Source organism: Neophocaena asiaeorientalis, unplaced genomic scaffold (assembly GCF_003031525.2).
Source record: "Neophocaena asiaeorientalis asiaeorientalis breed wild unplaced genomic scaffold, Neophocaena_asiaeorientalis_V1.1 scaffold229, whole genome shotgun sequence".
Classification (NCBI taxonomy): domain Eukaryota; kingdom Metazoa; phylum Chordata; class Mammalia; order Artiodactyla; family Phocoenidae; genus Neophocaena; species Neophocaena asiaeorientalis.
Genome location: NW_020174096.1, coordinates 4,088,313 through 4,113,353, shown reverse-complemented (window position 1 = coordinate 4,113,353; position 25,041 = coordinate 4,088,313). Strand labels below are relative to the sequence as shown.

The window sequence follows — 25,041 nt, the reverse complement described above, 5'->3', positions numbered from 1 at the left end:
ATTGAACCCTGAGCCTTTTGACTATAGAGTCTGCATTTGTATTCTGATATTTGAGCCTTAAAAAAACTTCATTATCATATGGTGCTTGGAACACAGACATACTGAAAGGCTAATGTTATCTCAGAATTGCCCATCTACTGAGATTTCTGCAGGATGTTATAAATGTTATGGGGAAAAGTAATTCAAGTATGTTTGGGAAATCCTGGGTTAAGCAAATTTAAATTAGTTTTTTAGTGTAAGGTCTTTAATATACTACTGAGCACTACGAATATCAAATGGAGAATATAATTTGCAGCAATTTCCAAATCATGTTTGACTACAGACCTCTTTCTTTTTTCCTCCCTCTCTCAAAATAGCTCAGTAAGACCAATGTTCTCAGGAACTAACTTTGAAGGAAATGCTGCATGATATAAATGCAGAGTAACATAATACTTACAATTCAAATTCACTGGTGAAAAATATTTTGTGTTTGCTAGGAAAGACGTTTTACTGTACAGAGCAGAAATTGCATGAAAAAGAATTTGAAGTCATTGTTCTACATCTTAATTTGCTTGAGATGGGGAAGCTGAGTGAGAACAACTTTGCAAAAATATGTCACCAGTAAAGTAGGAAGTGGGTATTCTTGCAGCTTCTAACAGCTTCAGCAGCTTTGTTGTTCAGAGCCAGAGCTGTAAGATGCCTTATCTCAGAGAGCACACACACACATGCACACACAACCTCAAGGACCAGAGAGAGGTGATGAAGAACGTTGGGGATTTTGGTGGCACCCTTTTATATATAAAAGTTGAGATTCAAAAGCTGGAATTAAAGCAATTGCAAAGTTTAAAAACTTACTGGAAAAAAAAGTAGTTTTGCACTCTAAATGATTCACTAATTCTATGACAACCAGCAGTTTCAGCACCATGAGTTGCAGTGACTGTGATCAACCCACAGTTATTAACAGTCTTTAATGTCAAGAGTTCCTTTCTGGGCCCAATTCTGTCAACTTTGGGTGATCTTGGACAAGCAATTTCTTTGACCGCCTTCTCATTTGCAAAAGGAGAGGGTTGAATTGGATCACCCCTAAGGTACCTTCCTGCTCTGGAAATCTGTGAAATTAAAGGAAGAGGTGGGTCACAGACCTCTTCTGGTCGTTAATTCCCCAAGAAAATAGAGACCTATCTGGATAGCAGGGGCATGGCAGTAAGGAGGCACCAACAGAAACAATAAACTTTGGAGGTTAGCCACAGCCCTGAGGAAACCAGATAGGTGTCTAGGCTGTAGCCTGCAGGCCACTGTGTCATGTTACTAAATTCAGGATGGGCCTGAAATAGTAAGTGTAGGCCATGAATGGCTGGAAATAATGACAGCTGTGATCTTCCAGTGTTGCCAGGGCAAAATCTCCTAAGACAGAGTCCACAAAATCAGAAATTGTATATATATATATGAGAAGGAAGATCACTGGCTTCCTCCCATGGGTTCATAATGCCTAATTGAAATTGTAACCACCCAGTCTCTGGAAATTAGGCTAACCTCTTACCTTCCTGTTTTTGCTCCTGTCTCTCAGGGTGAAACTTCGCCGTGGTTTCACTGGTGCAGTTTTCACTGCCTACACCATCTCAATTAAACTGGGCTTGGGAAAGCAAACCAAATGACTAGTGCATGAAACGACTTGAATCAGAAAATCAGGAAGTTGCATCACTATTTTTATTTTACTCTGAACTTGAAGAAAAAGGCTCATTTCTGAAAAACTCGAAGGTTTCCATCTTTGTTTCTTTTCCTACCATTTATGACTGCCTTGAGAGATCAATGGTGTTTATCTTTTCAGAGACTGGCACTTTCAAAGTAAAGCCACTCCTAATCGTGATGCCAAAGGAAGACTGATCATATGGTCCTCCAGAGCTGTGAGCTATTATATGTTTAGTTGTTTGAAAATATAGATTTGCTTTTGCTGATGACGGGGAATATAGCAGCTGTGTGTCTTTATAATCACACAGTCCTTAGGTGGATATAAAAACAACCTGGGATTTTCTGAATAAAAGAGGACAACCATGAGGGGGCCACTTTGGGGCAGGGATGTTACATTGCTGTATTTAGAGGGGGCTGCTCCGTGCTCTGCACCTGCCTCTAGGGCACTTAACACCCTGGATCTCGTGTATAAAATGAGGTCTTCAGTTTTCTGGAATGCCACCAGCAGGCTGGGACACACTATTCCTCAAGTAGAGCTGTCTTGCCTAGTTCAGGAATTTTAGCCTCCTTGATCTCTAGCCACTGAAAAGCCAGTAGCCATTGGAATAGCTAAGATCAACCCCTTCTCCCCCACCCCATCCCCAATTCCAAATGCTTCTTTGGAAGCTTGTACTGCCCACCCCCATTTGGACCCTTGACCAGACGCACATGGATATTCTTTTCTGCCTAGCATCCTATCAGGATGGCCAAGAAGAGCACTGAGCAGTATGAACGTGCAGTTAAAAATCTTTTGGAAACATCCTACGCAGCAGGAAACCTGCACGTAAAAGGTACATTAAGAGTTGAGCTCGTTATGAAATTATAGAGTGGCAATTCCACACACTTTCATAGCAACTTTTGTCATACTTCTCTTTTTGTCTCCAGAAGAAGGCAGGTGTTTTGCTCAATGAGGTCAAAAGAGGTCCCTCTCTAGTTCCACACTTCACACACCCATACTCCAGTCCATGTGAGACATTCTCATTTCAGAACCATTTCAACTCAATCCAACCCAGCTCACTGCTTATATCAGGAACATCAATCAACTAGGGTCTTCTCCAAGCCCTATCAAAGAGATGTCTAACTCAGTTGCTGTTGACACATGACCTTCCCCGCCACCAACCGGGTCCCTTCTTTGATGTTTTCTTGGATTCTCCATAAAGAAGGCTCAACAGCCGACATAGAATCTGCCTGGGTGAATCTCCACTCTGCTCTATCTTCCCACCCTACATCCCTTCTTCCTCCCCTCAATTCAGAGATCTGGCTATCAACAATTCCCCTCCTTCCTGGAAGTTAGGTATCAACCTTGCTCACAGCCGGAATCATCTCAGCACACACATGCACACAAATGTATGAGCAAGCGAACATGTACTCATGACTTTGGGGAATTATTAAGGTCCTCCCCTTCACGAGAACAACTGGGAGAACTGTTTCTGTGTGGGGGAAGAGTTCTGCCTGCTATGTTTGCCTTTAGTCTATTAGTTGTTGATTTTTCTGTTTTGCCTAGTCTCTCCGTAGCTGCTTCTTTCATCTTGAAGGGTAACATGTACATTTTCAGTTATTTCACCATTGAGATACTGAAAAAACTTTCAAAAGGAAGGCATTAAGCTTTTATCTCCTTAGGGTTTTGGAAAAAATGAGGTAGAGAGATCTGCTTTCCTGGGATGGTAGAAAGAACATAAGGCTTGAATAAGGAAAAAGGATTCTAGTATCAGGATCTCATGATTTTAAGATTTGTGTTCCTTCATGAATCACTAAACTTATCTGGACCTCAGACTTCTTATCTTTGATCAGAACTCAGCGTGCTTTAAAGAGTTATTCTGTGCTTTGTCATCCATAAGGCTAAACGGTTCTCTCATTCTGTGTTTCAAAGTCCTATGCAGAAGCAGGAAGATGGCTTCATAAAGAATTAACAATCCACTTTTTATGCCAAATTATGTGAAAGGCACAGAAACAGTAAACTCACAAGAACTTCCAGTCCTACAATTTTATGGTTGTCTTTAGGCACAGATTCTAATTCCTCGGCCGTTTGCTCCATAAACTGTATAGGGTAGGTAGTCAAAATGGATTCTACCCTCTTGACGAATCCACTTTGCCTGGTTCTTTCTCTCTTTCTGGAGAGAAAACTGGTGGTCAGTATTCTATAAGCTGTACGTTAAAGATTGCTCCTGATCACTTTGTATTCCTTTCTCCGATCTTTTCAGTCTGCCATATCCTAAAGTTATCTTCTGATCTTCCCCTTTGCCTTTATCACTCACCACCCCTCCTTGTCACTTCCTCATCCATCCATTTATAAAAGGGGTAGTGTGGTCTTCTTTTTTTAAATTGAATTATAGTTGATTTACAATGTCATGTTAGTCTCAGGTGAACAACATAGTGATTCATTTATATATATATTCTTTTTCAGATTCTTTTCCCTTATAGGTTATTACAAAATATTGAGTATAGTTCCCTGTGCTACAGAGTAGGTCCTTCTTGGTTGTCTGTTCTATATTTAATAGTGTGTATATGTTAATCCCAATCTCCTAATTCAGTGTGGTGTCGTCTTAATGAGGTTTTTCCCATTTCATAATCACGAGGTTCTCTTATTTCAGCTATGGGTGGATCATGTAAGGTTTGGTTCTTGTAGACAGGACAAGAAATAACCAGAAGGAACGCTTAGAAAATGAAGTACAAACTGAAAGCATCAGCTAGTAGCCGATATGATATTATTGAGGGTCAAAAATAAACAAGTTGTGCTTTAAGAAAGAGAGGTTGTGATAATAATACATTTCAGGCAACAAGCTACACACCTTAGTAGCACAATGACTACTTAAAATTACCAGTCTCTTCACAGCCCTGGTCTACCACCATTTAGTCTGCACCAGGATTCTCAAACTTGACTGTGCATCAGAACAGCCCCCGAACTTGCTAAGATGCAGATTTCTGGGTCCCAGCCCCCAAATCTCTAATTCATTAGATCTGGGATGGGGCCTGAGAATTTCTATTTCTAACTAGTTCTCCAATGTTGCTGATACTACTGGTGCTGGGTCTACACTTCAAGAAACACTGTCCTATGCTAAATAGAAGAAAATGGACAAATACTATCTCTAAGTTATTCTTTTTAATTCTTTTAAGCAATCTACTTAAAGCATCTCTTCACACCTTAATCTAAACCTCTTACCACATCAGTAGTGCCAACATTAGCTGGCTTGAGTTTCACTATTTCTTTAAAGGAGAAGAAAGCAAAATTAACATTTCTCAAAATGTGGTCCATAGTCTACATGCATCAGAACTCCCTGAGATTCTAGGCAAGAATGCAGATCACTGAGCCCCATCCAAGAGCATCTCTGAATCAGAATCTCTAAGGATGGGTTCCTAGAACCTGTTTATTAAATATGCACCCAAGTTATTCTTAAATTTTGTAGATCTAAGTTCAATAATCAGCCTTATACTCAATTTCTGAATAATTAAATTCTGACAATTTAATAAGAGCCTAAAAGGTGATTCCTTTTTGAAACTAGGGGTCATATTCCAGTTGAAATATCTACAATATTAAATATTTTAAGTTTTAAAATAGGTATGCTATATAATTTATTAATATTTGATCTATGATGAAATAAGGGTACCCTAAAAGTTTTTCTGTGATTGCTGTACATACTTGATTTTTCCCCATCACATACTAAATTTTTGGTCACTGAGTAATTAACTTGTACTTTTTCTGTTTAATGTCATTCTAGTTAGAGCTCTCTAACTTATTGGGGTTTCTTTAAATATAATTCTTAGCTTCTAAAGTAGCAGTAGGCCCTTCAACAAGGTGTTATCAACAACCTAAGTTAAGTGTGCTCCTTTGATGCAGTCCTGCAAAAGACTGCATTGGAAGTTTGGTCAAAATGAACAGTATGACGCAATCTGTAGCCGTCAAAGTTTACCAAGACAAGTATAAGTAATACAGTTTTAGCAAAGCATATCAGAAGAAATCAGGCTGGGGCAGTTTCGGTGGTCATACTTTTCTATATCTCCTGGTTCCTCAAGATAACTTTGGCTTGGTTCCATTATATGTTGGACATGTACAGTTTTGTTTGTGAATTCCTGGCACATGTGGAAAGAGCAAAATGGGGTCTTACCAAGCCCCTTGTCCTCCCCCCTTCCCAGTTTCATCATGCTAAAACTCCAGTATGGACAAGAGCATCAATTATGTGCAAGGTCAAGGGGATTTGACTCCAAGTCTGATTGACTCCGAAGTACACGGTTTTGACTGGAACTCTACATTGGCTGGCTATCTTGGACTCTTTTCTCCTTCCTGGCTGACCTTTCTGGATGAATTTAGACCCATCCAATTCTGATCTATTCAGAATCCTTAGTCTTGATCCTATACTGCTTACTGGCCTTGCTCTCTTATTACCAAAGATTTCCTTTCTTTCAGTCAAGTCAGTGATTTAAAATTTAATTGTATTTAGACCCAGTGAATTTTTCTACTGGATGACTTCTTATTCCAACTCCAAGTCTGGTATTAAATGTTATTCTTTCTACTAATTATATGACTTATGCCTATATTTGACTGTCATTCTTTCTGTTCAGTGCCCTGTAACATTCAGTTTCACTTTTGCGTGCAAAAAATGATAACCCTTAGTGTGAATATTAATGATAAACATGAATTACATAATAAATTCTTTATTGTGTTTAACCTTTGCTTTGTTCCAAGAGTGAAAGATCCAAGAGGGTTTGACATTTTTTTCCTAGCAGAAGATTATTTATTCATATATCCGTTCAACAAATATTTAGTGAGTGACTACCATGTGTTTACGCCTGGGGATATAGCAATAAGAATGATTATATGGTTTTTGCTTTCATATAGCTTACATCCTAGTTGGAGGAGCAGATAATACACAAGTAAATGGATAAACAAATTCAGAGAAGGCTTAGTGTTGTGAATGAAATAAAAACAATGATGTGACTGAGAGGTCAGACAAAGTGAAGCTACTTTAGATGAGATTGTCAGTGAAGACCTCTCTGAGAAGATAATGTTTAAGCAGAGTCATGAATGATGAGAGAGTCCAACTATACAATGATATGGGAGAGGAATGTCTGGCCAGAAAGCAGCTAGTGCAAATTCCTTAGGCAAGAATCAGCCTATTTCTTGGTTAAAGAAATAGTAAGACCTCAGTCAGCTGGAATACCGTAAGTGAAGGGGGAGTGGTTCAAGATGAGGCTGGAACAGTAGGCACTGACCAAATCCAATGGGTCCTAGAAGGTCATGGTTCAGAATTTATAAAATGAAGCCATTGAAATTGGAGCCATTATGAAGAAGAGTATTATAATCTGGTTTACATTTTGGGACTTCTCTTTGACTGCTGAGTGGAGTATAAAATGTAGGCACATAAGAATGAAGCTGAAAGACAGGTTAGAAGATTTTCAGGTGGGAAATGATGTGGCTTGGACCAGGGTGGAAGGGACACAAGTTGATGAATTTAGAATATGTTTCAGAGGTAGCGTTGATAGGAATTGTTCACATACTGGATGTAGGGAGTAAGAAAACACAAAACAGGAATCCATATGAATGGTTGTTAAATATTATACATTGATTTCACCAATTTACTATTATATTTGGACTTCATACAAGATTAGATGCACAATGTAAATGTGACTATATTATTTTAATGTAATTTGCATAATATAGTGAAGAAATTTACGAATTAGATTTAGAAGCAGTAAAACTTGGTATTGTTTGATCAGTTAGAATCATTAAGCAAAGCACACAGATGAGATAAATGAGGTGGAGAAATCTTTATTTGTGATTCGTAAACCTGACTGAGCTGTGGAGAGACAAGGTAGTATATTTCAACGTGAGGTCTTCAGACATTCTCAGAGTTCCTTAGATCTTCTAGACAAACTTGTAAATTATCATTTTAGTGAAAATCTAAAAAAAAATTAATGTAAGCATACATTTACATTAATTTTCATTAAAATACACCTTTATTTACCCCAGACTAATGAAAAGTACAAGTGAAAGCCAAAAAATGTCACAATGAAAATAAAAACAAAGGTTTCACAGTAACTGAAAAAAGAATGTAGTGGTAAAATTGGCTTATAACACAGGACATAATACTATAGCAATACTAAACTCTAAAAGAAATATTCCTCATTAGAGCACTTTAATTAAAAATAGACTGTGAATATGGGTTAAAAATTAAAAATGGATTTACTCAATGGTTAAACACATGTTACTAATAGAAAAGGTTTATTAGCACCATAAGAAAATTATACAAATGCAACTAACTAGATTAAATTGTCCTTCACTGAGGAATACATAATAAGGGAAGGAAATGAAAGTTCATGGATTACCTACTGTGAGCTAGGCACTTGTGACAGGCACTTTTGTTAATTAATGTAATTATCCTAACACTGGAAAGTAGGATTTTTATCATTTTACAGATGAAATTGAGGCTCAGAAAAGTTAAGTGTTGGTGTTGACACAACTGAAAAAAAATGATTAAAAATGTCCAGTGGTAGAGAGGGTATGAGGGGGCAGGCCTTCAGAGAGTCTCTACTGCTAAAGCTCCGCTGGAGGACAGTTTCACAGAAACCATGTGAATATAAAATGTGCAAATCCTTCATCTCAATAATTCTACTCTTACATACCTAGTCTAGAAAGCTACTGCCACAGATATACGGAGAAGCATGTAGGTAGCTTCTCACGGCTGCATTGTTAGTAGAAAGTGGGTAAAGACTAAACAAACCATGAAATATCCTGATCACAAAGCACTCTGCCACAGTTACAAAGAATGAGCTAGGCCCATGCTATGCGATATGACGCTCAGCATACAGCAATATTTAGGTTTTTAATCAGACATTTCTATGCATACATCCGTAGGTGAGTAAATGCATAGAAAAAGTTCTGCAAAGATAAACAATGGTTGGAATGGGGAGTGAGGTGTCATGTGAAATTTTATTTTTTCTGTCCTAAAACTTTTTCAAGAAATAATTAATGTTATTTGTGTAAATTAAAATACCTTTTTTTTTTTTTTTTTTTTTAAGAAAAGAAAGAAGAGGGCAAGACCTGCCTGAGGTCACGCCTCTGGTAGGAGCTTCTCTGTGGCTTTTATATTTTCTCTCTTGGGTCTTCTCTTCTTCTATGTCTTTCTCTCCTCTAGGTCTTGATTTATCACCTGATGCTTTTGTGCTGCCTCTTGATTCAGGGACCCTTCACTCTTCTCCCTTGGTGATCTTCCAAAACTAGCAATGACAAGAATAGTCATTGCCATAGAAATGACAAACATTAATTGAACTGAACCTTCTGTTTACATCCATCTGTCTACATAGCTGTGCTTCTTTCAGCTATACTGGGTCGTGGTCACTTTGCTTCTCCAGCGCTTCTTCCTTTGGAGTCTCTGTCCAGGCGCTGCAGGGAAGCTCTGTCTTCTTTGTTGGCAGTTCTGGTCCTCTTTCCTCAATTCATGATTCTACCTGGTCTGGTGGTCTAATTTACCCCTTTCAAACCCTTATAGTTTTAGCAGGAAAAAAACTAGGTTCCTGGAGGAACCTATGATCAGGCAATTTCCCTTAATAGACCTTTTCTTTATGGCACTTCCTCTCACTTAACTTAAAAAAGGTGTCTATCACAAAGTAGTTTAATCCAAAAGTGCACTTTGTTTGGTGTGCAGAATTTGGGGGATGTTGTTTGCTTTATGTATTTGTTTTGTTTTGTTTACTTAGTTGCCAACATTCAAAAATTGAAAGATTTCACAGAAAAGTCTAGACTTGTTCTCCACAAATTTACAGTTGGCTGGAGCCCTGCAGTAGCCACTCCATTGAGCCAGGGCATGAATCTCCTCCTCACTAGTCGATTCCCAGAGCTACGTACAAATGCATGTTCCTGTCTGGCTTCCACTGACAGTTGAGTTTGAAGCATCTGCTTTAATTGTCCCTCTATTTTCTCACATTCTGAAGCTGTAATATTGTCTCTGCATCAACAATGTTTACTCCTTCTCTGCTTATAGATGTTACGTTTCTGGATTGATTTTTATTTTTAAAGTATTGATTTACTCAAAACACTCACTATTCCTTCAACATATAAAACAGTTCATATGAGGATTTTCTAAACCTTGAGTTCTAGTACTTCCTTTACTCCTATATGAGTTTTAGTATACTTTTAAAACAATTTTAGCATTTGAAGAAAAGAAATTCAGTTATTGTCTTCTGCTCAAATATGCTCTATCTCAGAACAAGAAAGGCACCTTGTAAGCTGTCAGCATCTGACAAAAAACTTTTCCTATATACTGGCTTTTTTCCTTTGCATATGATACTTAACATTTTTTTACAAGGAAAGGTTCAGAAGTCAGCAGTCTTCAGTCAAATTACTGTCTGATTTGATTTCATGTTATTTTCTGAATTGAAAATAAATAAAAACAGGGCTTCCCTGGTGGTGCAGTGGTTGAGAGTTCGCCTGCCGATGCAGGGGACATGGGTTCGTGCCCCAGTCCGGGAAGATCCGACGTGCCACGGAGCGGCTGGACCCGTGAGCCGTGGCAGCTGAGCCTGCACATCCGGAGCCTGTGCTCCGCAACGGGAGAGGCCACAACAGTGAGAGGCCCACGTACCGCAAAAAAAAAAAAAAAAAGAAATAAAAACTTTTATAAAAACAACTTACATTTCATGATTATGTCTAATTGTGAAAATAACGATATAAACAAATGGATAGCCAACAAAGTTATTGGGCAAGTGAAGTTTTAAGAATTAAAAAAGTATTCGGAGACATTGAATGTTACAGTTAGATCTGAGATAGGGAAGTTTAAGGTAGTGATCAAAGGCTTTCTTTACTTATTTTCCTCTAATTGATCATATTTGTTTTGATCCCTACCTCTTCACCTTCTTTGTAATATCTGCCTTGATTATCTATGAAAACATGAACGTTTCAGTATTACTTTTCTTTCCATGTTGATGGACTATTCTAAGCTGGCCAACATTTTCTTGGCAGCTTTCTTTCAAAGCAAAGGTTTTTTTTTTTTTTTTTTTTTTTAACTAATATAGTTACAGTACTTTGTTTTCAACTAAATTGGTTTTCAAAATTTCCCATCCTCTATGGGTTTACATCCACTATGGGTTTATAAATTCTTTGAAGATAAGAATAGATGACTTTGAATCAGGCAAGAAAAAATTTCTGTAAAACAGGATTTTCTAAGCCTGTGACCCAGGGGTTTCAAATCCTTACTTTTGAAAGCTACTGAGGATCTTCTGAAAAATTTTATGATTTAACATAAATGGCAATACTACTTATATGCCTATATTGTAAATGATATTCTATACTGGATCAAATGTCAATCGTAGTAGAGTGTGATTATCCCAGTCTCAGTACACAGAGAGACATAAACGTGCCCTCGGAGGTTTAATGAGAGCCTGTCCCATGTAGAACACAATGGTTCTAGGTTCTAAGATAATTCTTAAGTAGAACACCCACTATGTGCTGGGAAGGTACACATATCATTTCTAATTCTCATAACCATCCTGCATGTTAGGAAGCAGTAGTCCCATTTTAACGGGCAAGGAATATAAAACCCAGAGAAGCAAAATACATTACCCAGTGTCCTACAGCTAGTACTAGTTGGGATTGGTAGTCAAACCCAGATCTGAATGATTCTAGCACAAATATTGTTTCTACCAAACCATTCTACTTCCCATGTTGAAAACTCGCTTCTGGTGTTGTTTAGGAATCAAGAAAGTGAAAGTAATGTTTGTTTGTTTGGTACCTAACAAGCTGGGTAAGGAGTTAAACTTCCTGATTCTTAACCCATTCTAAGCTATCTTAACAGAACCAAGATTATGCATAGTTGGTTTGGGGAAAAGGTCTTGGTTTTTACAGTTGAGGTGGGCAGACTGCCATATATCAATGATGCAGCCTGATCAAGTAACAGTTAAGAACAGGAATGTTTATTAAGAGCTGCAATGTTCAGGTGCTTCTGCAAGGTGGGTGTATATGACCATTTCACAGATGAGAAAATGAAGACTTGGAGAAGTCAAACAACTTACTTAAGGCCCCAAATTGAGTAATAAACAATTAAATAAAGGTTAACATAAGAGTGGTGAAGTCTGATTTCTAACCCAAGCCTCTCTACCTCAGAACTTTTCATTCTTCCCTCTGCCATGAAGCCACCCAAGCACAATAAAGGTATAGAAGTGGCAAATATAGACTTGTGTTCCAAGAAGTGTGGCTGTGAAGGGAAGGAAAAAAAGCAGCTGGTAACTAGAGTGGGGGACAAAGAAGAAAGGATATTGTTGTGTTTCTTTAGAGTAGAGGAGATCAAACCATGTTTAAGATGGGAAGTGCATCATAAAGGATGAAACACAGTCCAGAGCACATAGTAGTTTCATAATAAATGTTTCTTACCTGATGCAAGTGAGGGAGTTGGTGATTAATGAAGCAGGATCTATAAGGAAGCAGGCACTAATACGAACCAAGAATGGCAGCTAGTATTGGTAAGACTGATGTTTTTCCAGAGAATCAGTGGTAAAGGAAATGAGGGAAGCAAGATGTAAGGAGAATTTAAGTTAGAATGAAGGCTAAGTGGGAATGGTCAGGTAGAGTGTTCTCCATGCTGTTAGTAAAACAAGAGGTAAGAAAATCTGTGGTGACTGAGGAAGGCATGAGTAGGGTCCGGTAATGTGGAGAACTTTGAAACCACTATTATGGTAAACGTGAAAAGATCTCAGTGAGACTCCGTCCTGAAAAAGCCCATGTTTAGTTAGGTGTAAATGACTGCGCATGGGAAGGCAACTGCTAGAGGTTCCATCAAGTGTGCATTTAGATTGTTCTTAGTGCAGAATTCACCAGTCCAGATTCTGGAAATGCCATACAATTGCTAGAGCTTTTCATCCTGTCTGGATGGGCAATAGCCATATGCTTATCCAGGCCTAGAGAAAATAAAAGTCTCTATTCCATGTTGCCAGTTCAATGGCTAAATCTTGGGGCAGGCACATAATAATTCCCAAATAAATAAATGACCTTATATAAATGATTTTAAAGTATTTCAAGTCAGGATAACTTAGTAGTGATCTTATTTGTGGCAACCCCCCCCCATCGTTGTGTGATCATCTTTTATGTTCATATAATGCTTCAGACTTTTCAAGATGCTTTCATACATATCAGCTCACCTAATCCTTAAACCTATGTGAAGTAGTTGGGGTCATATCACTCCCTTTTGACAGCTGGAAAATCTAAGTCACGTGGAAGTTAAATGATTTGCCAACGACAAAGAGCTCTTTGGTGACAGAGCTGGTGGTAAAATTAAAGTTTTCTAATTCCTGGTTCAGTTCTAAGACATCCCAGCAAAACCATAATTAGAAATTAGGTCTAGAGTCAGGGTTTTATGGCAATTGGGTGATAGTGTCTTTGGTTTTGTAGAGGAATCCATGGATTAAAAAGGAAATCCAGAACCACAACTCAAGATGCTCCTTAGACGCCTTGGGACATGAAGGTTACAAGCACCTTCTTAATCAAAAGTCATAAATGTCAGAATCTGTGGGGTAGATTTCCCGAGTCCTCATAGATATTTGTGTTACAAGATTATTGTGACAATATCAGGAACCAGTATTTAGTTGTCAAAAAAATCTAAAGTGCAAAGTTTGTGAAATAATACGATTTCCATTTTCTATAACGTGAGTACATTACCACCATCACCATTTCTTCATTAATCACCCCCTCCCCTTCTCCGCATCTCTTCTTTCCTTCCCGCTCAACTCTGTCTTTCCATTTATAGTTTTTTTCTTTTTTCACATTTATTTTATTTATTTATTTTTTTTGGCTGTGTTGGGTCTTTGTTGCTGCACACGGGCTTTCTCTAGGTGCGGTGAGTGGGAGCTACTCTTCGTTGCAGTGCGAGGGCTTCTCATTGCAATGGCTTCTCTTGTTGTGGAGCACAGGCTCTAGGCACACAGGCTTCAGTAGTTGTGGCACCCAGCCTTCAGTAGCTGTGGCACATGGGCTCAGTAGTTGTGGCTCATGGGCTCTAGAGCGCAGGCTCGGTAGTTGTGGTGCACGGGCCCAGCCGCTCTGCAGCAAGTGGGATCCTCCCGGACCAGGGCCTGAACCTGTGTCCCCTGCATTGGCAGGTGATTTCCAACCACTGCGCCACTATGGAAGCCCCCCATTTATAGTTTTAAATCCTGACATAATGTCACCACTTTGGGTAGATTGTGGTTCAGTGAACCTGGAGCCACCCTTCAGGGCAAGGCCAGATAACCCCTAGGCACATGGAAGCCTCTCCCAGTAGTTTGCTCCTGGTAAAATGACCCTTGTGTTCCACCCATCCAGGCCGGCCTGAGCCAGGGCACATGACTTGCACAAGACCTCTTCTGAGCTTCCAAAATTAAAGAGAATGAAGTTTGAATCAGAGGTTGTTAACTTCCCAGATTCTTGAGAGTTGTTTTCCTGCTCTAGAAGGTTTTGCAAGTTCTCTCCCCTTCATTCCCAACTCTCCCCAGTTTTTCTGTAACCAGTATGAACTGTTCCCTACTATAAGTACAGTGAGTTCTATTAGTCACATTTTTAAAATTATGTCTAAGAATTTTATTATCAAAATTACATCTCTTGTGGAAGTTCAAGTGTTACAGCAAGGTGTAAGTCAAGCTCCCATTCAGCTTTTTAGCAAAATGCTCAGTATCTCCTTGAAGCCTTGGGCTCCAGTTAAAAGGCCCAAGAACACAGTTCCTGAATCTGACTTGGGGTGAGAGTGGGCAGTAGGATGCATATTCACCTGATTAGCTCACTGCCACTGAGCTGTCCTATACTGTCCAAGAGACTAGCTCTGCCTACTGCTATGAGGCCCATATCCCTACACAAACTTGTCATTCTTTGGGGAAGAAATTCCAAATTGTCTTTTCAATTCTTGTAAAGCCACAGACTACCTAGGCAATATCCCCTGAGACTTGGGGGATAAGATATATCTATATCTATATCTATATCTATATCTATATCTATATCTATATATATATATATATATACACACACACATACACAAACACATATAGATAGATAGATGGATAGATAGATGGATGGATGGATGGATAGATAGATAGATAAACAGATAGATCAGAGTTTTGTGTGTTAGGTCTCAAATTTTACATTTCTATTTCTTGATGCCCACCAAATTCTAAACTTGTTGTTCTTTCCCTTTATTTTATTTATTTCATATCTTTTAAATCCTTTCATGATTTTATTTCAAACTCCTCAATTCCAATTCATGAGACTTTTTTTTTTTTCCTGTCAGCCCACATCAGTCATCCATCTTTGGGGGCCCATTTTCCACTAACTCCTGAATATCTACTTTCCTCCTATCTGGTTTCCAAGATCAAATTCTGAAACATATATCCAAAACACCAATATATTTGAATTCCTTTACAGATTACTTTATAGTCTCCAGAGCTAGTACTGCCCTAATGAAACTGAAAACAGTTGTCAAAACTGCACTAAGAGGAGAAGTACCAATTAGAAAAGCCGGACTTACAAAAATGAGTTAATATGTCCATTGGAACATATCACTAATTTCCATTTCATCACTTTGAGGGCATGAGCAGAACATAGCAGAAAGGGCACAGACATCATAAGAAATCAACTAAGGTTCAAATACTGGCTGAGTTTGAATTCCACCTCTATTGCTTACTGACTTTCTGATCTTGGGTAGTTTTCTTAATTATCAAATGGAAGCTAGATAATAATATATACCCAAAAGAATGTTATGAAAGTTAAATAAAATTCCATATGCAAAATGCCTAAAACGGTTCCTAGCAAAAAAGTGATTTATTAATGTTATCATTAATCTCAGAAATTTCCTATAGATTTATTGTTTCTGTTTCTTCTTTACTTGCTTTATTATAATTCAATATCCACACTTTTCTTTCCATCACATCAGACTAGATTTTTGTTTTTGAGAATTCCAATATTACTAATTATATTTTGGTATATTTTATAAAGTCCACATTAAGATTTTAGAGCCAATCATATTATAGTAAGGTAAGTCTACCTGTTTTTTCCCCCTGAAATACTAAGATGCTTTTCCTTAGAATTATTTTGTATACATGCAAATATATTCCCTGTAGTATTTGAAAGTGACCATAAATTTTGCAAAGCAAGGGCTTCCCTGGTGGTGCAGTGGTTGAGAATCTGCCTGCTAATGCAGGGGACACAGGTTTGAGCCCTGGTCTGGGAGGATCCCACATGCCGCAGAGCAACTAGGCCCGTGAGCCACAACTACTGAGCCTGCGCGTGTGGTGCCTGTACTCCGCAACAAGAGAGGCCGCGATAGTGAGAGGCCCGCGCACCGCGATGAAGAGTGGCCCCCACTTGCCACAACTAGAGAAGGACCTCGCACAGAAACGAAGACCCAACACAGCAAAAATTAATTAATTAATTAATAAATTCCTACCCCCAACATCTAAAAAAAAAAAAAAATCCTATTAACCAAATGATCACTGTATGAATACATGTTTTTTTAAAAAAAAATTTTGCAAAGCAAAACATTCCACTGCTAAATACTAGTGTAACATAGAAAGACTTTAGCATGTGTTCTCCCAAACTTAATGAGGAATAAGACAATTACACAGTTTAGTGTCTCATTAAACCTGTCAAATTATCTCTAACAATATTCCAAAAGTAAAAAAAAATCCAACCAATCCCTCTCCATCTCCCAGCCTTGCTTTCCTCTGGTTTTGCTGTACCCTCAGGCAAGCCCTCTGGTGGTGGTGGTGAGATGGCTGCAGAATTCCCAGAGGACCCCCTTGGCGTTCCAAGTCCAGTGGAAAAGCAGTGACACCCCTTTCTGGGCAGTTCAAGTTATTCTACCCAGGGGAGGGAGAGTAGATGCTGGGCAGGCAGAAGAGCAGGGGCGCATCCCAGATGCCCATCAGAAAGCTGCACCGTAAGGCTTGTGGGGCTTTCAGGATCTTAGTTGCCCCACCAGGGATCGAACTCGGGCCCCTGGCAATGAAAGCATGGAGTCCTAACCACTGAACCACCAGGGAATTCCCAAGAATTTACTAATTGAACTAGAGAAAAAGTAGTAAGAATTTACTAATTGAACTAGAGAAAAAGTAGTAAGTGCCTAGCTGCTCCGCGGCATGTGGGATCTTCCCGGACCGGAGCATGAACCCACGTCCCCTGTATTGGCAGGCAGACTCTCAACCACTGCACCACCAGGGAAGCCCTAGACAAAATATTTTTAACATAAATGTAATCAGTTAAAAATTTTTATTTACCAGATTTATAAGGGAACTAATTCTCCCCACCTCAACCCAAAAACATAGGTGCCAAAAGAGAAAATGAGCTATTCCTGTGAGATTTGCACCTTGCAAGAAGTGTCACAAGTCAGGGGTGCAGGGGCTGAGCAATTTTGAAAACTCCAAGAGGACTGTGAGAGAAAGGAGAGAGGGTAGTATTTTTAATAATCACCATAAGTGAAAAATTTTGGAGAGAGGCAGAAATATCTAAAAGGAATTTGGAAGGTTTTTGTACAGTCTATAAATAGTAGAAAAGTGGTTGCCAGGGGCTGGGATGGGGAAAAAAAAGGAAGAAGTGGTTGGTCAAAGGGTAGAAACTTTCAGTTATGAGATGTGTAAAGTCAGAGGATCTAAAATAAAACATGGTGACTACAGTTGATAACAGTGTATTGCATAACTGAAATTTGCTAAAAGAACTTAAATATTCTCACCACCAACCCTAAAAAAGGTCAATATGTGAGGTGATGGATGTTAACTAACTTGATGGGGGGAAACCTTTCATAATATATATGTATATCAAATCATCATATATACACTTTAAACAACTTACAATTTTATTTGTCAATTATACATACAAACTGGGGGTGGGGGGAGGTAGGGAAAGAAATGGAATATTCAAAAAGCCATGTCGAGTGTATGAGGGGAGGAACCAAGATGGCGGAGTAGAAGGAAGTGCTCTCACTCCCTCTTGTGAGAACACCAGAATCACAACCAGCTGCTGGACAATCATCGACAGGAAGACACTAGAACTCACCAAAAAAGACACCCCAGATCCAAAGAAAAAGGAGAAGCCACAATGAGATGGTAGGAGGGGCGCAATCACAGTCAAATCAAATCCCATAACTGCTGGTGGGTGACTTACAGACTAGAGAACACTTATACCACAGGAGTCCACCCACTGGAGTGAAGGTTCCAAGCCCCACATCAGGCTTCCCAACCTGGGGGTCCAGCAACAGGAGGGGGAATTCCTAGGGAATCACACTGTGAAGCCTAGTGAGAATTGTTCGCAGGACTTTGACAGGACTGGAGGAAACAGAGACTCCGCTCTTGGAGGGCACACACAAAGTAGTATGCGTATCGGGACCCAGGGGAAGGATCAGTGACCCCAAGGGGACTGAATCAGACCTACCTGCTAGTGTTGGAGGGTCTCCTGCTGAGGTGGGGGATGGCTGTGGCTCACCATGGGGACAAGGACACTGCCAAAAGAAGTTCTGGGAAGTACTCCTTGGCGTGAGCCCTCCCAGAGTGTGTCATTAGCCCCACCAAAGAGCTCAGGTAGGCTCCTCAGGCAAAACAACCAACAGGGAGGGAACCCAGCCCCACCCATCAACAGTCAAGTGGATTAAAGTTTTACTGAGCTCTGCCCACCACAGCAACAGTCAGCTCTACCCATCACAAGTCCCTCCCATCAGGAAACTTACACAAGCCTCTTAGATAGCCTCATTCACCAGAGGGAAGACAGCAGAAGCAAGAACTAAAGTCCTGCAGCCTGTGGGAAAAAAACCACATTCACAGAAAGACAGACAAGATGAAAAGTCAGAGGGCTATGTATCAGATGAAGGAACAAGGTAAAACCCAAGAAAAACAACTAAATGAAGTGGAGGTAGGCAACCTTCCAGAAAAAAAATTCAGAATAATGATACTAAAGATGATTCAGGACCTTGGAAACAGAATGGAGGTAAAGATCGAGAAGATTCAAGAAATGTTGAACAAAGACCTAGAAGAATTAAAGAACAAACAAACAGAGATGAACAATACAATAACTGAAATGAAAACTACACTAGAAGGAATCAATAGGAGAATGACTGAGGCAGAAGAATAGATAAGTTACCTGGAAAAAAGAATGGTGGAATTCACTGCTGTGGAACAGAATACAGAAAAAAGAATGAAAAGAAATGAAGACAGCCTAAGAGACCTCTGGGACAACATTAAATGCAACAACATTCGCATTATAGGGGTCCCAGAAGGAGAAGAGAGAGAGAAACGACCAGAGAAAATATTTGAAGAGGTTATAGTCGAAAACTTCCCTAACATGGGAAAGCAAATAGCCACCCAAGTCCAGGAAGCGCAGTGAGTCCCATACAGGATGAACCCAAGGAGAAACACACCAAGACACATAGTAATCAAATTGGCAAAAACTAAAGACAGAGAAAAATTATTGAAAGCAGCAAGGGAAAAATGACAAATAACATACAAGAGAACTCCCATAAGGTTAGCAGCTGATTTCTCAGCAGAAACTCTACAAGCCAGAAGGGAGTGTCATGTTATACTTAAAGTGATGAAAGGGAAGAACTTACAACTAAGATTACTCTACCCAGCAAGGATCTCATTCAGATTCAATGGAGAAATCAAAAGCTTTACAGACAAGCAAAAGCTAAGAGAAATCAGAACTACCAAACCAGCTCTACAACAAATGCTAAAGGAACTTCTCTAACTGGGAAACACAAGAGAAGAAAAGGATCTACAAAAACAAACCCAAAACAATTAAGAAAATCGTCATAGGAATATACATATTGATAATTACCTTAAACATGAATGGATTAAATGCTCCAACCAAAAGATACAGGCTTGCTGAATGGATACAAAAACAAGACCCATATATCTGCTGTCTACAACAGACCCACTTCAGACCTTGGGACACAAACAGACTGAAAGTGAGGGGATGGAAAAGATATTCCATGCAAATGGAAATCAAAAGAAAGCTGGAGTAGCTATACTCATATCAGATAAAATAGAGTTTAAAGTAAAGAAAGTTACAAGAGACAAGGAAGGACACTAAATAATGATCAAGGGATCAATCCAAGAGGAAGATATAACAAATATAAATATATATGCACCCAACATAGGAGCACCTGAATGCATAAGGCAACTGCTAACATCTATAAAAGAAGAAATCGAGAGTAAAACTATAATAGTGAGGGACTTTAACACCTCACTTACACCAATGGACAAATCATCCAAAATGAAAATAAACAAAAAACCAGAAGCTTTAAATGATACAATAGACCACATAGATTTAATTGATATTTATACAACATTCCATCCAAAAACAGCACATTACACTTTCTTCTCAAGTGTGCACAGAGCATTCTCCAGGATAGATCACATCATGGGTCACAAATCAAGCCTCAGTATATTTAATAAAATTGAAATCAAATCAAGCATCTTTTCTGACCACAAACCTATGAGATTAGAAATGAATGACAGGGGAAAAAAATGTAAAAAAAAAACAAACACATGTAGGCTACACAATACGTTACTAAACAACCAAGAGATCACTGAAGAAATCAAAGAGGAAATCAAAAAATACCTAGAGGCAAATTACAATGAAAACCCAACTCTGCAAAACCTATGGGATGCGGCAAAAGCAGTTCTAAGAGGGAAGTTTATAGCTATACAAGCATACTTCAAGAAACAAGAAAAATCTCAAGTAAACAATCTAACCTTACACCTAAAGGAAATACAGAAAGAACAACAAACAAAACCCAAAGTTAGCAGTAGGAAAGAAATCATAAAGATCAGAGCAGAAATAAATGAAATAGAAACAAAGAAAACAATAGCAAAGATCAATAAAACTAAAAGCTGGTTCTTTGAGAAGATAAACAAAATTGATAAACCATTAGCCAGACGCATCAAGAAAAAGAGGGAGAGGACTCAGATCAATAAAATTAGAAATGAAAAAGGAGAAGTTACAACAGACACACAGAAATACAAAACATCCTAAGAGACTACTATAAGCAACTCTATGCCAATAAAATGGACAACCTGGAAGAAATGGACAAATTCTTAGAAAGGTATAACCTTCCAAGACTGAACCAGGAAGAAACAAGAAATATGAACAGATCAATCACAGGAAATAAAATTGAAACTCTGATTAAAAATTTTCTGACAAACAAAAGTCCAGGACCACGTGGCTTCACAGGTGAATTCTATCAAACATTTAGAGAAGAGCTAACACCCATCCTTCTCAAACGCTTCCAAAAAATTGCAGAGGAAGGAACACTCCCAAACTGATTCTATGTGGCCACCATCACCCTGATACCAAAACCAGACAAAGATACTACAAAAAAAGAAAATTACAGACCAATATCACTGATGAATATAGATTCAAAAATACTCAACAAAATACTGCAAACACAATGCAACAACACATTGAAAGGATCATACACCATGATCAAGTGGGATTTATCCCAGGGATGCAAGGATTCTTCAGTATGTGCAAATCAATCAATGTAATACACCATATTAGTAAATTGAAGAATAAAAACCATATGATCATCTCAATAGATGCAGAAAAAGCTTTTGACAAAATTCAACACTGATTTATGATAAAAACTCTCCAGAAAGTGGGCATAGAGGGAACCTACCTCAACATAATAAAGGCCATATATGACAAACCCACAGCACACATCATTCTCAATGGTGAAAAACCGAAAGCGTTTACTCTAAGATCATGAAGAAGCCAAGGATGTCCACTCTCACCACTATTATTCAACACAGTTTTGGAAGTCCTAGCCATGGCAATCAGAGAAATAAAAGGAATACAAATTGGAAAAGAAGAAGTAAAACTGTCAGTGTTTGCGGATGACATGATACTATACGTAGTGAATCCTAAAGATGCCACCAGAAAACTACTGGAGCTAATCAATGAATTTGTTAAAGTTGCAGGATACAAAATTAATGCACAGAAATCTCTGGCATTCCTATACACTAATGATGAAAAATCTGAAAGAGAAATTAAGGAAACACTCCCATTTACCATTGCAACAAAAAGAATAATATACCTAGGAATAAACCTACCTAGGGAGACAAAAGACCTGTATGCAGAAAACTATAAGACACTGATGAAGGAAATTAAGGATTATACCAACAGATGGAGAGATATACTATATTCTTGGATTGGAAGAATCAATATTGTGAAAATGACTATACCACCCAAAGAATCTACAGATTCAATGCAATCCCTATCAAATTACCAATGGCGTTTTTTACGGAACTAGAACAAATCATCTTAAATTTTGTATGGAGACACAAGAGACCCCGAGCAGCCAAAGAAGTCTTGAGGGAAAAAAACAGAGCTGGAGGAATCAGACTCCCTTACTTCGGACTATACTACAAAGCTACAGTAATCAAGACATTATGGTACTGGTACAAAAACAGAAATATAGATCAATGGAACAAGATAGAAAGCCAAGAGATAAACCCACGCACCTATGGTCAGCTAATCTATGACAAAGGAGGCAAAGATATACAATGGAGAAAAGACAGTCTCTTCAATAAGTGGTGCTTGGAAAATTGGACAGCTACATGTAAGAGAATGAAATTAGAACACTCCCTAACACCATATACAAAAATAAATTCAAAATGGATTTGAGACCTAAATGTAATGCTGGACACTATAATACTCTTAGAGGAAAACATAGGAAGAACACTCTCTGACATAAATCACAGCAAGATGTTTTTTGATCCACCTCCTAGAGTAATGGAAATAAAACCAAAAATAAACAAATGGGACATAATGGAACTTAAAAGCTTTTTCACAGCAAAGGTAACCATAAACAAGACGAAAAGACAACCCTCAGAATGGGAGAAAATATTTGCAAAGGAATCAATGGACAAAGGATTAATCTCCAAAATATATAAACAGCTCATGCAGCTCAATATTAAAGAAACAAACAACCCAATCCAAAAATGGGCAGAAGACCTAAATAGACATTTCTCCAAAGAAGACATACAGATGGCCAAGAAGCACATGAAAAGCTGCTCAACATCACTAATGATTAGAGAAATGCAAACCAAAACTACAATGAGGTATCACCTCACACCAGTTAGAGTGGGCATCATCAGAAAACCTACAAACAACAAATGGTGGAGAGGGTGTGGAGAAAAGGGAACCCTCTTGCACTGTTGGTGGGAATGTTAATTGATATAGCTACTATGGAGAACAGTATGGAGGTTCCTTAAAAAACTAAATATAGAACTACCATATGACCCAGCAATCCCACTACTGGGCATATACTCAGAGAAAACCATAATTCAAAAAGACACATGCACCCCACTGTTCATTGCAGCACTATTTACAATAGCCAGGTCATGGAAGCAACCTAAATGCCCATCAACAGACGAATGGATGAAGAAGATGTGGTATTTATATACAATGGAGTCTTACTCAGCCATAAAATGGAACAAAATTGAGTCATTTGTTGAGACATGGATGGACCTAGAGCCTGTCATACATAGTGAAGTAATTCAGAAAGAGAAAAATAAATATCATATATTAATGCATGTATGTGGAACCTAGAAAAATGGTACAGATGAACTGGTTTGCAGGGAATATTTGAGACACAGATGTAGAGAACAAATGCATGGACACCAAGGGGGGAAAACCACGGAGGGGGGGGATGGTGGTGTGCTGAATTGGGCGATTGGGATTGACATGTATACACTGATGTGTATAAAATTGATGACTAATAAGAACCTGCAGTATAAAAAAAAAAACAACAACTAATACTAAACTTTCTTTGGGTTATTTGTATGGAAATATGTTAATATAAATGTTTTAGATGTTACATGAAACTTCTAAAAATCTTATATGTTCTGGTATAAAGTTATAAATCATAATTCTAGTTATTACTTTAAAATGTAAAATGTATATCTCAGAAATAAATAAATTTCCTTGTCAATTGCATTATTATGAACTTTCTTCAGATCTTTAAACCGTGGTCATTTTTAAGTCTTTTGTCATTTACAGACATTTCTGAGTGTACTCTGATGCTTTTGCAAAAGTGTTCCTATAAAAGGGTTTCATCTTCAAGGAATTTATGAAAAGCCTCTGACAAGTACAGGTTTCTGGTAACTGACTATACTGCTGAACTGAATGAATGAGCATTTTCAGAACTCTAAAGGAAACCTGATGAATTCATAAAAGTGCTAACAAAAGATCAAGATAAAAACAAATTAATTACATGGGACTGAGTGAACTGATGTGGATGATTATAATTTTTGTGACTTTCTGTTTGAATTAAAAAAAAGAAATCCCACAAGGACTCAGAGGCAAAAAATATACAAATCAATTTTCACTGCAAAGTAAAGGAGCTGTTACAGTGGAGGATTACTGGACTGAATGTCAATATTATGACACAGTATGAGTATTTTTCGTGTTTGGTAATTGCAACCGTTGTTGCTTTTGTTGTGGTCATCCATTTACAATGCTTGGTGTCAGTTTATTTATCTCTTGTAAAAATAAAATACAGTGTGTGTGTGTGTGTGTGTGTGTGTGTGTGTGGAAAAAAATGAACTTAAAAAGAAAAATAAGAAAGAAAAAAAATGACTTTATGAGGGCAAGAGTGTTGAGGAGGATTCAGAGAATCATAATGCTATAGAGATTTTGTAAGCATTTAAGAATAAAAATATGTAGATCTTTTAATTGTGTAAATATAAAAGCTGGTATGCAGAAAGAAAATAAAAAAGCCATGTCACATGATACTGAGAGTATTAAACTCTTTACAGCATTAATTAGAATAATTAGAATGCATTTCTTACATATTTATGTTTAAAATCCTCATTTCTACATACTTGGAATAGCCAGTTCTTATAGTTTGAAGATTTGTCTTAATTCACAGTATTTTTTGCTTTGCTTCTTAGGTACCAGCAAGGTCTCAACGTCCTACTCAACAACTTCCCTACCACCACCTCCACCATCCCATCCAGCCTGCCAGCCACCATTGCCAGCATCTCACCCAACACAATCGGCAGTCCCAAGTCTACCTCCCAGAAACATTAAACCTCCCTTAGATCTCAAGTAAGCAAAAGGTTATCTTGCCATTTCTTTGTCAGTCTCTTGCCATGGATTTTCAAACTATGTTTGGCTGAATGCTGTGGGTTCCATGGTAAGCTAATGGATCCACAAAGATGAGCAGTTGGTAGGGGGAAAAGATGGCTGAGCGAGCTGCTCTCACACACCATACCTTTGAGCAACTCTTATTTCTCTGTTTTTTCAGTGGTTTTCCCCTTAAGAGTTCATCTGAAGAAATTTTCCAGTGCCTTTTTAGAAGTTCTGAAGCATTCTTCAGGTCAGCACCACCACCATCA

The 25,041-nt window shown here is 38.4% G+C and overlaps 1 protein-coding gene across 4 annotated transcripts in view; it reads left to right on the top strand.

Moving 5' to 3' along the window:
• FYB1 (FYN binding protein 1) overlaps positions 1 to 25,041 on the top strand; it is a 169,322-nt gene that overhangs the window by 91,345 nt on the left and 52,936 nt on the right. For all 4 annotated transcript variants that reach the window (XM_024754596.1, XM_024754597.1, XM_024754598.1 and 1 more), the window contains one exon: positions 24,595 to 24,751. In XM_024754596.1, coding sequence (XP_024610364.1) covers positions 24,595 to 24,751 — 157 coding nt within the window. The remainder of the gene's footprint in view (positions 1 to 24,594; positions 24,752 to 25,041) is intronic.